This window comes from Lathamus discolor, chromosome Z (assembly GCF_037157495.1).
Source record: "Lathamus discolor isolate bLatDis1 chromosome Z, bLatDis1.hap1, whole genome shotgun sequence".
NCBI classification, from domain to species: Eukaryota; Metazoa; Chordata; class Aves; order Psittaciformes; family Psittacidae; genus Lathamus; species Lathamus discolor.
The window spans coordinates 69,119,381-69,133,861 of record NC_088909.1 but is presented as its reverse complement, the minus strand read 5'-3'; the positions used below and the strand labels follow the sequence as shown (position 1 = coordinate 69,133,861).

General features: G+C 43.6%; 1 protein-coding gene across 1 annotated transcript in view; it reads right to left on the bottom strand.

The window, feature by feature from the left end:
- Nucleotides 1-8,722, bottom strand: part of FRMD3 (FERM domain containing 3) — a 141,571-nt gene extending 132,849 nt beyond the window's left edge. Inside the window, exon 1 of the mRNA XM_065661540.1 lies at nt 8,620-8,722. Within this exon, the coding sequence (XP_065517612.1) occupies nt 8,620-8,718 (99 nt within the window). The 5' untranslated portion in view covers nt 8,719-8,722. The remainder of the gene's footprint in view (nt 1-8,619) is intronic.
- Nucleotides 8,723-14,481: the final 5,759 nt, after the last annotated feature.

The window sequence follows — 14,481 nt, the reverse complement described above, 5'->3', positions numbered from 1 at the left end:
TGAAGGAACAGGTAGCAGCTTCAGCTGAAGGAAGAACTATGAGGAGATATTTTCCATATGCAGCCGGGAAAGATACTGCAGAAGTCATCTGGCAACAGCTTGACTTTATCAGGAAAAGGAGAGAAAGACACTATGAATGCTATAAACCTTGCCAAGAGGTTGATATTATCCACACTGGGAAGTGGAAGGGAAGTGCAAAAAGAGAGAGGGAGAATAAGGAAAATACGAAGAGAGACATTTTCAGATTTAATAAGCCAAAATATGCAGAAGGACAGTCCTGGCTACAGAAAACAAGCATTTTATCACAGAATTACTCTCCAGTCCACACATGCCACCTACTTTTTTTGAGAAAGAACTAAAACAATCAGCTGTCATTTCTCTCATTCTTTAACCTTAGTGTTTAAACCTTGAGATTTTAATATACCGTCTGTTCCAGGGGACCAGCCACAACCAGTAACAACCAGGCAAAATCCAGACTCACAATTTCACCTTCCCATAGAAAAGCCACTAATCTTTTCTTTTGTTAAAGGTAGTACAGGGAGCATTGATACACGTTATTAAATCATTCCTGACCTAGTCAATCTATGCAAATACAATCAAAAGAATACAGTACTTGCTCACCAATTATCCATTTTAGCGCTAATCTTTGGCCAATTAATTCTGCCAAATGATTGCTTTTCAGCTGCCCACTGTATCAGATCTGTATCAGTGCACTGAAGATGCCTAGACAGAGGAGAGCATTTCAAGGTGTAAGAGGTCTAAGCTTCATGAGGTGCCAAAAGTCCTTTCAAGATGAAATACTGTATAAAATTCCTGCAAGCAGAAAGTACCCTCTTATCTCAGAGGAGCCAAATTCCACCTCAGGAGATCAAGTCCACGATATGAAGTTTGGAGATCTAAGCTGGGCTGCATGGTATTATTGATTTTTCCAGCTGCTTTTTATTATAACTACAGCTCCACCCCTACTGTTCAGCCAGCATTCAAACATGCGCAACAGTAAAGAATGTAAAAATTTGCATTCAAAGCTGTGAGAAACACAAAAGGTGGGTAAAAGTGAAAATATTATACTTACATTTTTAAGCAGTAACTATCCTTTCAGCTTGTCCCTGTTAACTAGTTAACTTTGCCTGAGGATACCTGCATTTTTCACATTTTTTTTTCCTCCACACTGCAGCACCAGGCCTCACCAATATATTGAAATACTTAACATCTACACTGTTCATACTTACTGAAATACATGTTCATCTTCGACCCTGGATCAGACAAGTCCTTAAGCACACATCTAAGTTCCCCCACCTTTATTTACTAGCAATCAAAACATGAATTACAATGTCAATTGCAATACACAGGAAATCCACAGTTAAAAGGCAAGATCATCACCATTAGGATAGAGAAATTACAGACTTTGTTCATTAATAAGACAACATGGAGTGCAAAATAAACCTAATCCAACATTATTAATAACCCTTATCTAACACAAAAGTAGTTTAGTATGTATTGGATCAAATCCTGCATAAGCCAACTTTTTATTTAAGGAAAACAAGAAGGAACAGAGTTTGCAAATTGATAGCAACATGGAAATACGACAAGTACATATGTGCTTTTACCCTACCAGAAATACAGAAACCAATGTTAAGCAAATGCTGACCTCCACAAGTACCTACCAAAATCCGTCAAGACAATTACTTACTTAGTTTGTAATGAGAACTCCCTACACCCTAGTAACTTTCTAAGAGCACTTTCTATTCTTATTTCCCTTTCAGCTCTGGAAGGAGCTAACAGCACATCAACAAGTGATATTGGAAAGAAAACAAGTTACTGCGAATTTAATCAAAAGCGCAAAATGACAACAGAGGTAGCTTTAACCCATCAGCTTAGCTTAATTAGAGAGGCTTCTCATCTGCAACTGTCACCAACAGCACTTGTTGTAACTGTACAATTAGAGGCTTAAGCATGAAGTGAGGAATACATGCCTTAGTATGCAGTTTCCAATATGCGCCAACAGAACACAGCACAGAACCTATTCAAACTTGCATCTCCTTCCTCATCTTGTCTTACTATTTTGGACTGTTACAGCATCATCCCAGCAGCTCAAGGCACTTGCCGTTTACAGTTCTGACATTGCTTACAGGATAAATATATATTCACTAAATCTCCTGCCTGCTGTCTACATAATCCCTTAACCTTTCCGTTTCCGCAGCTATGGTTCTCTGACGCCTTCTCATTTCTGGCCTCTCTGCTCTTTTCATGCTCATGCTGCCTTCCCTTTCCCACTTCTTTTTCCAAATTGTCAACATTTTGCATATCTTCACACTGAGATTCTTGGTCACTGTTCTTTAGCTTCACAGCCCTCTTCAGTGCGCTGTTTTGGTTTTTACACTTTATTAAGGGATGGGAATGTTAAAGAGATGTTAAAAAGAGTTCTTTGGTTAGCAGATTTCTATTAAATTTAGCATCTGCCTGCAAGACGCAGACCAAGCAGAAAGTATTAAAAAGAAGGCAAGTTTCAAGTCATCAATGTGCTACAAAAAGACCTAGACAGGATAGGACACAATTAAAAAGGGGGAGAGAGAGGTGAAGGAGGGGAGGGGTAAAACAAAAAATCAAGCAAGTAAATTTTTAGCCAAACTGAAAACGGCGTTATTCATTCAAACTGCACGGAAACTGCTCCTGAATTGAGACAGAAAGAGAACCTAAGAGGCCATCTGACACTATTTGACCACCAGTGGCTTTCCCAGGTGAACCTTCTCAGATTTTGTCACCCTCATTTCGACTTTGGCAAAAACAAAGGTAAAAGGTCTAAGAACAGACCACAAGTAAACCAGAGCTTTCCTCTGCTTGTTTTCTTCCGGACTTCTAAACAAGCTTTTAAAATTACATCTTCTCCTTGCTCAGAAGCTGGGCACACTTAGAAAATCAAGTTTGTTCTTCTGAACAGCAATCAAATAATCATTTAGGTACATTAAACAAAAAGTCAGTAGTATAGCCAGGGGATTCTGGGGGATACCTATACCAGTTTTTGTTTGGGAAAGCTCACACAAAGGAAAATCTGCATCATTATAAAGGCCTGCTTATCACACAAGTTTACATATGAGGCACAAGAAGATCCAGTCATACAGTATTTCTACAAATAAACACACAGACAACAAAGCTCACTACCACTGTCAATAACAAGTTCCAGCTGAGAGAAAAGCCTCATTCATGCCAACTTTACCCTTGGCTGTGCATAAGTTGACCTCAGCAGCTCAAGAAGTAAAGTAAAACTCTCATTCATTTCAAAAGTAATATATTTAACATAGCATTTTTCAAGAATGAGCTTTTAGTTTTGTATCAACCTCTTATAAAGAAATACATTTTGACTTATAATGGTTACTAATAGACACTTAGATTTTTAAAAAGTTAAAGAAACAGTAGCAGTAGTCACTTCACTTAAATGAGGTATACTGAAACCCACACCCTAAAGCATGCCAGCGGCACCACTGAACCCAAGGTGTACTTACATATTTAATAGCAGTCTATCATAATGACAGTTAATTTTACTCAGAACTGAAATAAGCACAAGTAATCTTACAGGATAAACCAAGAAAATAAATAAATAAATAGATAAACAAACAAACAAACAAAACTAACCATACTATTTAAGATACTGCGCTGGTTTTGGCTAGGGCAGAGTTTGTTTTCTTCATAGGATGTAGTATGAGGCTATGTTTTGGATTTGTGCTGGAAACAGTATTGGTAACTGTTATCAACAGATGGGATGATGTTTTAGCTACTGCTGAGAAGATGCTTACACAAAGTCAAGGCCTTTTCTGCTCCTCACCCCAAACCACCAGCGAGCAGGCTGTGGATGCACAAGGACTTGGGAGGGGACTCAGCCAGGAGAGCTGACCCCAGCAAACCCATGGACTATGCCATACAATGTCATGCTCAGCAATAGGAGCTGTGGGAAGAAGAACGAAGGTGGGACATTGGAGTGATGGTGCTTGTTTTCCCAAGTCACAATCACATGAGATGGAGCCCTGCTGTCCTGGAGATGGCTGAACACCTGCCTGCTGATGGGAGGTGGTGAATGAATACCTTGTTTTGTTCTGCTTGTGTGCACAGCTTTTGCTTTACCTGTTAAGCTGTCTCCATCTCAATCCATGAGTTTTCTCAGTTTTACCCTTCTGATTCTTTTCCCCACCCCACACTGGAGTGCGTGCAAGTGGCTCTGTGGGGCTTAGTTACCAGCTGGGGTTAAAACACAACAAATGTTTAGGCTATTGCTATTAAAAGGTTAATTAAATGTGTGAAGTTACTACATGAAGCCCAAAAAAACAGAAGTGCTCATTATGCCAATGACTCAGAAAATAAGTATCTCATTAGTATCTCCAGAAAGGAGGTCTTCCTGCTGCTCCAGACACATTTCCAATAGTTTTGAATACCTACTTCCCCCAGTGCCCTCTTTCAAGCCTTGGTTCTGTGCTTTATCAGGCAGGCTGCACAAGCAGGTCACCTCTCTCTCTTGCATATGGAAATAAACAGTGGCCCCTGGCCCTCCAGGCTGTTTTTCATAACCTCTCAATTCTAGCGTTGCCACTATGACTTCACCTTACTGCTGCTGTAAGACTGCATGACATACAGGTCTCAGAGAGGCCTCACAAACAAACAAAAAACATGGGAAAATAAATATCATCACAAGAATTAGTTAAACATCCCTTGGGCCCTAGCCCTTTCCTGTGTCTGTCACCACTTCAGCTAATTTGCAGTAATGAATTCTCTCAGATGAGGAGGATGACACACTGAATCGTGACCTTTGAGTTGCAAACCTAGCCTTGAGCAACTTGGTGACCTACATGGCGGCTGCACAGCTCAATAACTAGTTGGCTGGAGTCTGCAAAAGCAAATCCCCACAACACCCCACATGCTGTCACTACACTGTCTGCTATAAAACTTAATTTCCAAAAGCAGGCTTTATTAGCCTGTTGGCTTGCTGAAACACTGCTTTGAAAGAACTTCAATAGTAAAAACAAAAGCATATTTTATTTCCTAAACACTATGAAATTTGCATCAGGAGACAAAAACAAACAAATGAACAAACCCCCCACCCACCCACCCCAAAAACACACACACACACACACACACACACACAAACACACATATATATGCAGCACCTGGGTAGATCTGCCCCTGCCTTCTTTTCCTAAACTACATCCCAGTATTTTACCTGAGTAACACACACTTCTAGTTGCACATTTTGCAGGGCCAAAGATGTACAGTACATCCGCAGAGATTTTAATTAGCTGACATCTCTGCACTGAAGTCGTACTGAGGCACTCTGATACCAGCCTATGTGTGCAAGCCAACTGCTGGAAAGATATACTTGAAAAAGTAAGGTTTGGCAAAACTTAGTGTGCTAAAAAGCAACAAATAATCAGCTACATATATCACCATCCAGACTAGCTGCGTATCTCCCCTCTTTTCCCCCTGAAAATGCATAGCTAGAGTTTCAGTCATCACTGGTTTTTACTGCATCCCATGTCCTTAAAAGACTCTGTTGGCATGTCTCAGTGTTGTAGAATTAGGCTTTCTTATCTTCTTAATGACCAAAACACAGCTGTCCAACATGCTCCAGCTGGCACAACCCTGGCATCTCTGCTGCTAACCCAGCAGCACATCATCTGGGCTATTTGTCCTGCTGCATATGCAGCAATATGCATATATACAACTCACAACTTCTATTTTTTCCATTCAAAAATGAAATTAGCAAGTTTTGTCCACATTGTGAAGTTCAAATAGAAATCTGATTGAGAGGCTACAGACAAGAAGTTGACTGAATTGAGATTTGTTAGTCTAGTGTCTTCACAGCTATGCACATACAAGAGGATAAATCAATAATACAGCTAAATTATATCTCCTCTATAGATACAGCAATAGGTAAGGGGTAGCTAGAGATAGAATTTAGCAGTTCAAAGCATGTGGCATAGGAAGGAGTGAAGGGTAAGTCAAAGCTATGAAATGTCATCATTAATTGCATGTTTCTGCTGAAGTGACAAAGAGCAAAGTAATTCCTCATCCTAGGATCTGCATTTACATGTTCAGAATTTCAGTACCTAAAAGGGGAAAAAAGAAGACAACAAAATAAACAAAAAAAAAAAAAAACCACCACACCAGGAGCCATTCACACCTTTTAAATATTTCTGCTCAGTGTGCAGACTCAGGAAAACAATTCTAGATGAGTTTATAACAGAATTCAATTTTCAGGATTACCCTTAGAACTACAATAGTGAAAAAAACTTCAGCTGTAGCCTAAAACACTTTACATGTGGGATAAGCCACCAGGACACAGTAAGATTCAACTTGTTCTGAGCTCATTACCTCACCTTGCACAATGTAACACCTGAAGTAATGACTATTTCTTTCTACCCTGTGGGCATCAAAGGGTGTATTCTACCACTGGTAAATCTGTTGAGCACTATAAATCTACAGAACTGTAATGACACCAACTCAGATTCTGACTTTAAAATCATCATTGTTTAAAGACACTAATCTTTAAAGATGCCAAACTGCATTGGGCTCAGAGAAAATACTCAAGGACCATTCTGCTTCCTACCCACTATGCTACAATCTCTTTACCATGCCATTCATTAACAAGAGCACTATAAAGACACAGGTACAAGTTTTAGTAATTTCTTGTTACTTCCAGGCTGCATAATATTTGAGCGAAAACTAGTATACAAGTACAGATTGCGAGAGGAGTGTCTGTAGAGCTGCCTTGCAGAAATGGATCTGAGGGTGCTGGCTGACAGCAAGGCTCAGTGTGAGTCAGCCGTGTGCCCTGACAGCCAGGAGGGCAGACCCATCCAGGGGTGCATCAAACACTGTCACCAGCCGGTCAAAAGAGGTGGTTATCTGCTATACTCAGCGTTGGTGCAACCTCACCTCGAGCACTGTGTGCAGTGCTGGGCCACACAGTTTAAGAAGGATGTAAAGGTCCCTGATTGCATTCAAAGGAGGACAACAAAGCTGGTGACAGAGCTGGAGCTGTGTCCTGTGGGGAGCAGCTGAGGGCTCCGAGTTTGTCTAGGCTGGAGAGAAGGAGGCTGAGTGGTGAATTTATGGCTCTCTGCAGCTTCCTAAGGTGGGAACATGGAGAGAGAGCTTCTGATCTCTTCTCCCTGGGATCCAGTGACAGGACACGAGGCAATGGTTCAAAGCTACTTGATGGGAGGTTCAGATTGGGCGTTAGGAAGCATTTCTTTGCTAAGAGGGTGGTCAAACACTGAAACAGGCTTTCAAGAGAGGTAGTTGATGCCCCAAGCCTCTAGGTGCCTTAAAAAGAGGCATTTGGACAATGCCCTTCATAATATTCTTCAACTTTTGATCAGCGCTTAACTAGTTAGGCAGTTGGACTAGGTTATATTTGTAGGTCACTTAACAATCATTCTAGTCTAGTCTAGTCTAGTCTAGCCTATTTTCTTTTGGCCCAAGAAAAAACTGTTGCTTGCATCTCATGGCACTTAATTTTTTTCAGCCACAGTAGGTTTCTGCATAAGACCGCCAACTTGATTTAAAGCTGTGGATATTTTATACTACCAGAAAGACAAAAAGACCTGCTATGAGTGACAAACAACATCCTAAAAAGCTACTCACATCTTCTGATCTGGATGCCAAGTTTATCTCAGTGATTTTATGAATGCCATGGAAATTTACAAGTGTAGCTTGGTTTCTAACACTTGCAGTTTAAGAATCAGTAAGGCTTCCACAACGCCTCAGAGTTTGGATCTTGTTAGGACACCTGAAATACTTCTGCTTTCACACACTACAAACATTGCTGCTACACCAGAAATCCACACTACCTTACTCTTCGCTCTCTTATCGTTATTACTTAAAGGAATAAAAAGGAACTAAGTAATTAGGAAGAGGGACTACAGCAAGTTGGGCTTTCTTTCCAACAGCACAACTACTACCACTGAAAATCCTTCCATAAGTTATCTTTTGCCTGGAACGAAGCGGAAAGGGGAGCAGCACTTCATTTTCAACTCTGCCTACCACCTCGGTAACAGCGTTTCCTCTATGTGCACGCCGCGGGCCTTGCTCTCGGTGCAGGGCTTTCCCGGCCCCGCAGAGCAGGTCCTCTGGCACACCACCTCCGCCGCAAGATGCGCCCACCGGGCGCTCCGTTACCGCGCTGCGGGACGGGGCGGGCGGCACCGAGTTCTCCCCTCCTCGCCGGGGACCGCCTCTCCCGGAGGTCGCCGCAGCCCAGAGGGCTCCTCCTGCCCGCGGGGATGCCGTGCCGGGGGTACGGAGCACGGCGAGCCCGGCGGCTCCAGCAGCGGCCGGACGGGCTCCGTGCCGTGCCGCGCCGTGCAATGCCGCGGCGCACCGCCGCGGCGGGAAGCTACGAGAAAGGTGCAGCTGCCCGCGCCGCAGGTGCGCGGAGCCCCGCGCAGGGAAGCGGGGCGTGCGGAATGCTCCCTGCGCTGCCGCGCAGAGCCGCTGCCCGGGCCCTGCGACCTGCTCTGCGCCGGAGGGCAGCCGCCCGAGCCCCGGCCCGGCTCCGCGCTCCCGTGCTGGGGTGCCGCTGCCCGCAGAGACTCCCCGCCGCAGCCGCCGCCCCTCTCTCCCCGCCGGCACCTGGATGTGGCAGGAAATCTCGGAGTCGTCCAGCAGCCGCACGGTGCATTTCATCTCCGCGCTCAGCGACCTGATGCTGGAGCTCCGGAACCGGATCATCCCAGCAGCCCGCCCGCCGCCGCCCCTCAGGCAGACGCAGGGGGCCAGCCTGCAGCGGCGCCTGGCCGACCGCGGCACGGCGCGGCGCGGCACAGAACGGCACGGCACCGAACGGCACGGCAGAGCGGCGGCGCCGCCCCTCAGCCCCGCGGCGCCCAGCCACCGCCCGCCATCCTCCCGCCCGCCGCGGACGGGGCCGTCGCTGCGTCAGGCTGCGCTCCGCTGGCCGGCCTCAGCATCCTCCCGCGCCCCCCCCCGGCACGGCACCTCTCCGCCCTCACCTGCTCCCCCCCCACACTCCTCCTCCCCGCCGACCCCCGCTCGGCTCCCTGCGGGGCTCCGCGCCGTCGGGATGCAGGAAAAAGGCAGCCTCGAGAGGCAATGGTCAACGCGTCTGTGTGCCCTCTCCGCCACAGGCGAGCAGCGCCTGGCTGTGCGTGCACCTGAGCCAGTGGTACCCCCGTGGTCCCCTGGTACCCCAACACTGCCCGACCCAGGAGGAGGGCCGTGTGAAGTATACATTTGTATATACACGGTTTGTTCCACATATTACAGTTAGCACAGGAGACGGGTACGCTGTAATGAAACAGAAGAAAACAATGCAACTTCATGTAAGAGTGCAAGTCTTGGAAACTTGTTTCCTCAGGGGAAAAGAACGGTCCATTAAGGATGAGCAGTCTCACCCTCTTTGTTGCATAAACCTTGAAACAGGGATTAGCACTGTGCTGGAAAAGAAGCACTTCCTTTTTAAGTCTGAAATGAAACACAGCCAGTGCACAATGGGATGTGGCTGAAAGTCTGCAAAGAGAAAAATAGTGTTGACAGTCACACAGAAGGTGTATTTCAGTCATTTCACCTTGTTGTCCACGGTCACATACTTTGAAAGTAGTTTTGTGTGAATGTAATGTTCTTTGAAAATCCAGTGGAAAAGTCTAAACACCGCTACTCCTGTAATCTCTTCCTTTGGCTTCCTGCTGAACTGCTAACAGCAGGAAATACAGACAACCACAAACAAATGAGAAGCATATAATTCTCACTGGAGTCAGCTAATAAATATGCAAAGTCCTTTAATATGCAACATGGAAGAAAGAATGTAAGTATATGCTTCTTGTAAATGATAAATGCTTCCAATTGTGTGATGAAGAGTGAAGCAAACCAGTGAGTACTTAAAACAGATTATTCACCTCAATAGCCACAGTCAGCCTCAAAGTTTAGAAGAAGGTCTCTATCACTCACGACACCTGCTGTAGACACACGCTCATCACTAATAACATTTTTTGTTCCACAGTCCTTCAGCAAGGGACCTCGGTAGGGGCAGGATTTCAGCCCACATGTAGAGTGACTCTCCCACAACACAGATTTTCCTGCTTACAGGAGAGAATGAATCTTGTATTTCTAAGCCTTTCCCTTCAGCCTCTGCTGCACACCTTTCACCATTCAAAAGGGGAACTAGGAGAGGAAGCTGAGCCAGATTAAGCTTTAGGAACCAGGTCAAAGCCTACCGCTGTCAGGGTGGGGTTTTTCTTGTCTGTTAGAGTGGTGAGTAGAGGAATGAGCTGCCCAGGAGTTCCAGGAATTACACACACAGTGATGACTGCAGCATGAAATTCACCTCTCCAAACTGACAGTTGCACAGCAAGCGTGAGCTGGTGTGTACCAGCAGCAGCATAGTGGCAGGAGCACAGATCACAGCAGAATTTTACTTGCCCGCTTTAAAGACAGGTCACTGATGTCTTATTGATACTTTAGTTGCTTCTGTGATACACCACACCATTTTGACTTGAGGTGCCTGAGAGCTCTGTGAGACAAGTAACAGATTCCTATGTTTCAGACCACAGAAATACTAGCACAGAATATGGCAGCTGTCTAGGCGGATGTCACCAAATCCATGAGCAATCAAAAATTAATGTTCTACCCCACAGGAAAAAAAAAACAGGCAGTGAAAGCAAATGCTCTGCCCAGTTGGAACTGCAAAATGTAAATCCATCAGATGGATTTTCCATCGGATATTAGGACTGCCATCCCTTCCTTAGTCAAAAATCATTATAGGCCTTTTTTTTTTTTTTTCTTTACCCTACAAATAGGAGGCTCATGAATGTTTCAAGTCATTACAAGTTATATCAAAAAAGTCACAAACATATTTCAACTGCCATGCTTGACTGAGTGCGCCCCCTTTTGCCGTATCTTGGAGGCCAAACAGTCCTTGGAAATATCACCTGAAAAGTCAGGAACTGGCACTAAATAGTATGGCAAATATAGAAAACACAAATCAATACACAGACTAATTCAATCCAGTTGCCAGTAGATGCTGAGCCAGTGGAGTATAAAATACAATTATAAAAAAAAGCCACTGCTTGTACACCTATCCACTTCTGACTCACTGGAAGGTTGTTGGCTACTGCTGTTGTTGCCAAGACCACAGCATGTTGTAGAGCTCTACTCAATCACTCACCTGCTTCATACTGCAGAGTTTGGGAGATCTCAATGCCAGGTAATTATGGTTGTAATAACAAATGCTGATGGTCAGGCACATGTTTGAAATGCACTTGAGGTTCATCACTCCAAGGAGGGTCACCAGCCAGTCCGATAGCTTCATTCCCACTCTGATTTTCTAACAGGTTTCTTTGGGCTGAGGATATCTGGATGGAGTAAGGGTCAGTAACCCGCACTTTCTAGTTACCCAGGAATTGCCATCAGGTATGAAGTTAGATTCAGGAATAGTAGGGAGCACTGATGAGCTTGAGTAGTGCTTTGATTTCTGGAAGCCAAATGACAGAATGAAACCAAATTACAGAATGTAAGTCAAGGGTTTTTCCTTCAGTGACTAATCATCACAGCAACTTTAGTTCTTCAAGTTAATGTTTATAATTTGAACAGGTACACACACACATATTTCCAAACACTCGAAGATTAATCCATAAATACAACTGCTGCAGCTGTAAACACACCTGCTTTTGGTCAGATTTTGTGCTCCAGGATGAGTAGAGCAGGTACACAATTCACTGTCCTCACAGGGCTGCCCCCCACAACTCACTAATCTCCTTCCTGCAGGCCCACACCTACCCACTGCCTTTGGCCCCCTGGGTTCCCACAGCCAGCCCATACAGCATGTACCGCAATTAGCTGCGGCTCAGAGATCATGGTGCCATGAGGAAACAACGGTAATTGTGTTAATATTAATGAAGAACACCACAGTTTAGATTTTACTAATTTCTCTTCTGCAACAGGATTAGGATCTCCATCTAAATCATCTAAAATATTTCAGCTACAGGATGGACATTAGGCTCCTCCAGAACATATTCTAGAGAGTGGAGAATGGGGGTTCAGCTAGCAATGAACTGGTATTTCAAGGGAAGTTTTACTATAGTCAGGGAACGGTTTACTATAGTCAGTGAAATGTGAGTTTTGCTCTGAAAGTCACAAGCTCCACAGGAAAGCTAGCCTCCTAAGTGTCCTAGAGGCCTCACTACACAGAAGAAGGTTTAGATGCCTTCTGAAGCATCCAGTACACCAGGCAAACAACTTTTTCATACCAAGGCCCAATTTTTGGTGCATTTTTGTTATTTGTTATCTTCAATGGAATTGCCTTTAAGACATGCACTGCATTTGTGTCAAATATATCCAGAAGCCAAGCTAAAATTAGCAATGAGCTAGTTGAATAGAGCTAATCATTCTGGGTAGCACCCAAAATACGAAAACAAACAAGCTTTTCAGATGTATCTTCAGAGAGATACCACACCTACAGAATGCTTTTGTTTCAATCTTAAGTAAGCATTTGGAAGACAGAAAAATCATTATAACTTTAGAGAAAAAACAATCATAAAGAAAAAGGGGGGAGTTGTCTTGAAATAAAAGGTTTCTCACACCTCAGTATTACACCCGTAATTTCAAAACTGTATCTAAAACATTAATACATATTTCCATAATGCTTCTCACGGTGCTTACAAACCCTAAGAGTATTTAAAGATACATAAATTACAGAGACAAAATATTCAAAGAGAAAAAGTGACACTAATTGCAGTGAGGGCAGAGTTGAGTCAGAAGCTGAAACTTTAATTCACATAGGGTTTATACTTTCTTTTGCATTAGAAAAACATCACAAAACATCACATGTTCATTACATGGATGAGAAGGCAACAAGATCTGTAAAATATTATATTATTTGATAGCAGTACCAAAGTACTTGTGATTTTTATGTTTGTACTTCAAAAGAAATTTCTGTTGTAAGCCAAACATGCTCTCACTCCAAACCCACTAAAAAAGGCAGACCTATCAGTTGTATCTTTGGCCACAATTACCCCAGCAACAAGACCTAGTGACCTACTGAAATCCATAGGGATTGCATGGCACTGATACTGCTGGCATCCAAATTCCTTGCGGGTAGTTGCAACGGCAGACACAACCATGGCTCACAGGGGAAGTAGGGGTGAGTTAGAAGCATTTTCTTCCACTGCTGAAGTTTATCAATTTCGGCAAAGATTCACAAGTATGGGAAGGACATACTCCCTTCTACCACAAAATGATGGGTTGAATTTACTGTACAAACTAGTAAGCAAACCTCCTGCAGATGTCACCTGGAAGCTTGAATATCCATCAGTGTTTGTGAGTTAAACTATATTGCACAATACCGCACTTGAAAGCTGCTTGCTGGAGCAAGTTTTACACTGATTTTAATTCACAGAAGGCTACCACCGTGACCGGAAATGTCAGCTCCCAGACTTTGGTTCAGAGCTCACAACGTCAGCAAGATGTTTATCAGGGTTCACTGCGTCCTGGGAATTGCCAAGTTGTTTTTACCAGTAGGGATTGAACCACTGCTTTGCTACAGTGTTGTCTTTTCAGGGAACATTTAGGAGGTCCTGTTTTCCTAACACTGTTACCAGTAAAATTACAACAGGCTGTGTACAATCTCGGCTGCCTCTCCGAGGCATCTCTCTCCCCTGAGGACCATGTTGTTCTCAAATATTTCTTTCACTACTGGTTCTCTCCGATTGCTTTCACACAACCCATGCAGCAAGCTTCTAGGCTTGCTAACACCCTGAAGAAACCCTGCAGCTCACACCACTAACGGGTTTTACATGTGACACAGCTGACGGTTTCAGATGTCTACAGTTAATTCAGTACCTACAGGAAGCTGACTGGCTCTCACTGACTGCAAGGTGGCTGCCGTATCTGTGTATATCTCCCCAGTCTATGATGAATTGGAAAAGTATTCCCACATCTGTGACTTAGTAATCTGAATACACGTACTCTTCGTCTCCTGATCAAGCTGAAAACCAGAACTCTGCTTTCCTTGCTGTATTTGTACAGAGATACATCTGCCCATGAAAGGGTTCATTTTTTAAGCAGGTAAAGGTATATTTGCAGACAGTGTTGGCAGGTGAAGAAAAGAGTTATTACCTGTATCTTGAACAGCTCCTCTTTTTATAGGTCCTTTTCTTTTTGGGGGGTTATTCCAATTTTTTATACTCCCATAATAAAACTTTAAATCCTTTGTGTGCACTGGTAATTGTCTAATTTTAAATGTCTTTAAAGCATTTTTCCAACCAGGAATGATCCTCAAAGTTGTGGTCTGTATGAGGAATCAGATTTTACATCACGTCTAGTTTGCATAAATCAAGATGAAGTCCAGCAAGTAAAACTTCTGCTTTGCACATGAGGTAAGTCAGGTTCCTAGTACATTTTGTGAACAAATCAAGTAGTACAGGAAAAACGTGTATCATATACAACAAGTATTTCAAGTTTGTTAATCTTGCCAGCATC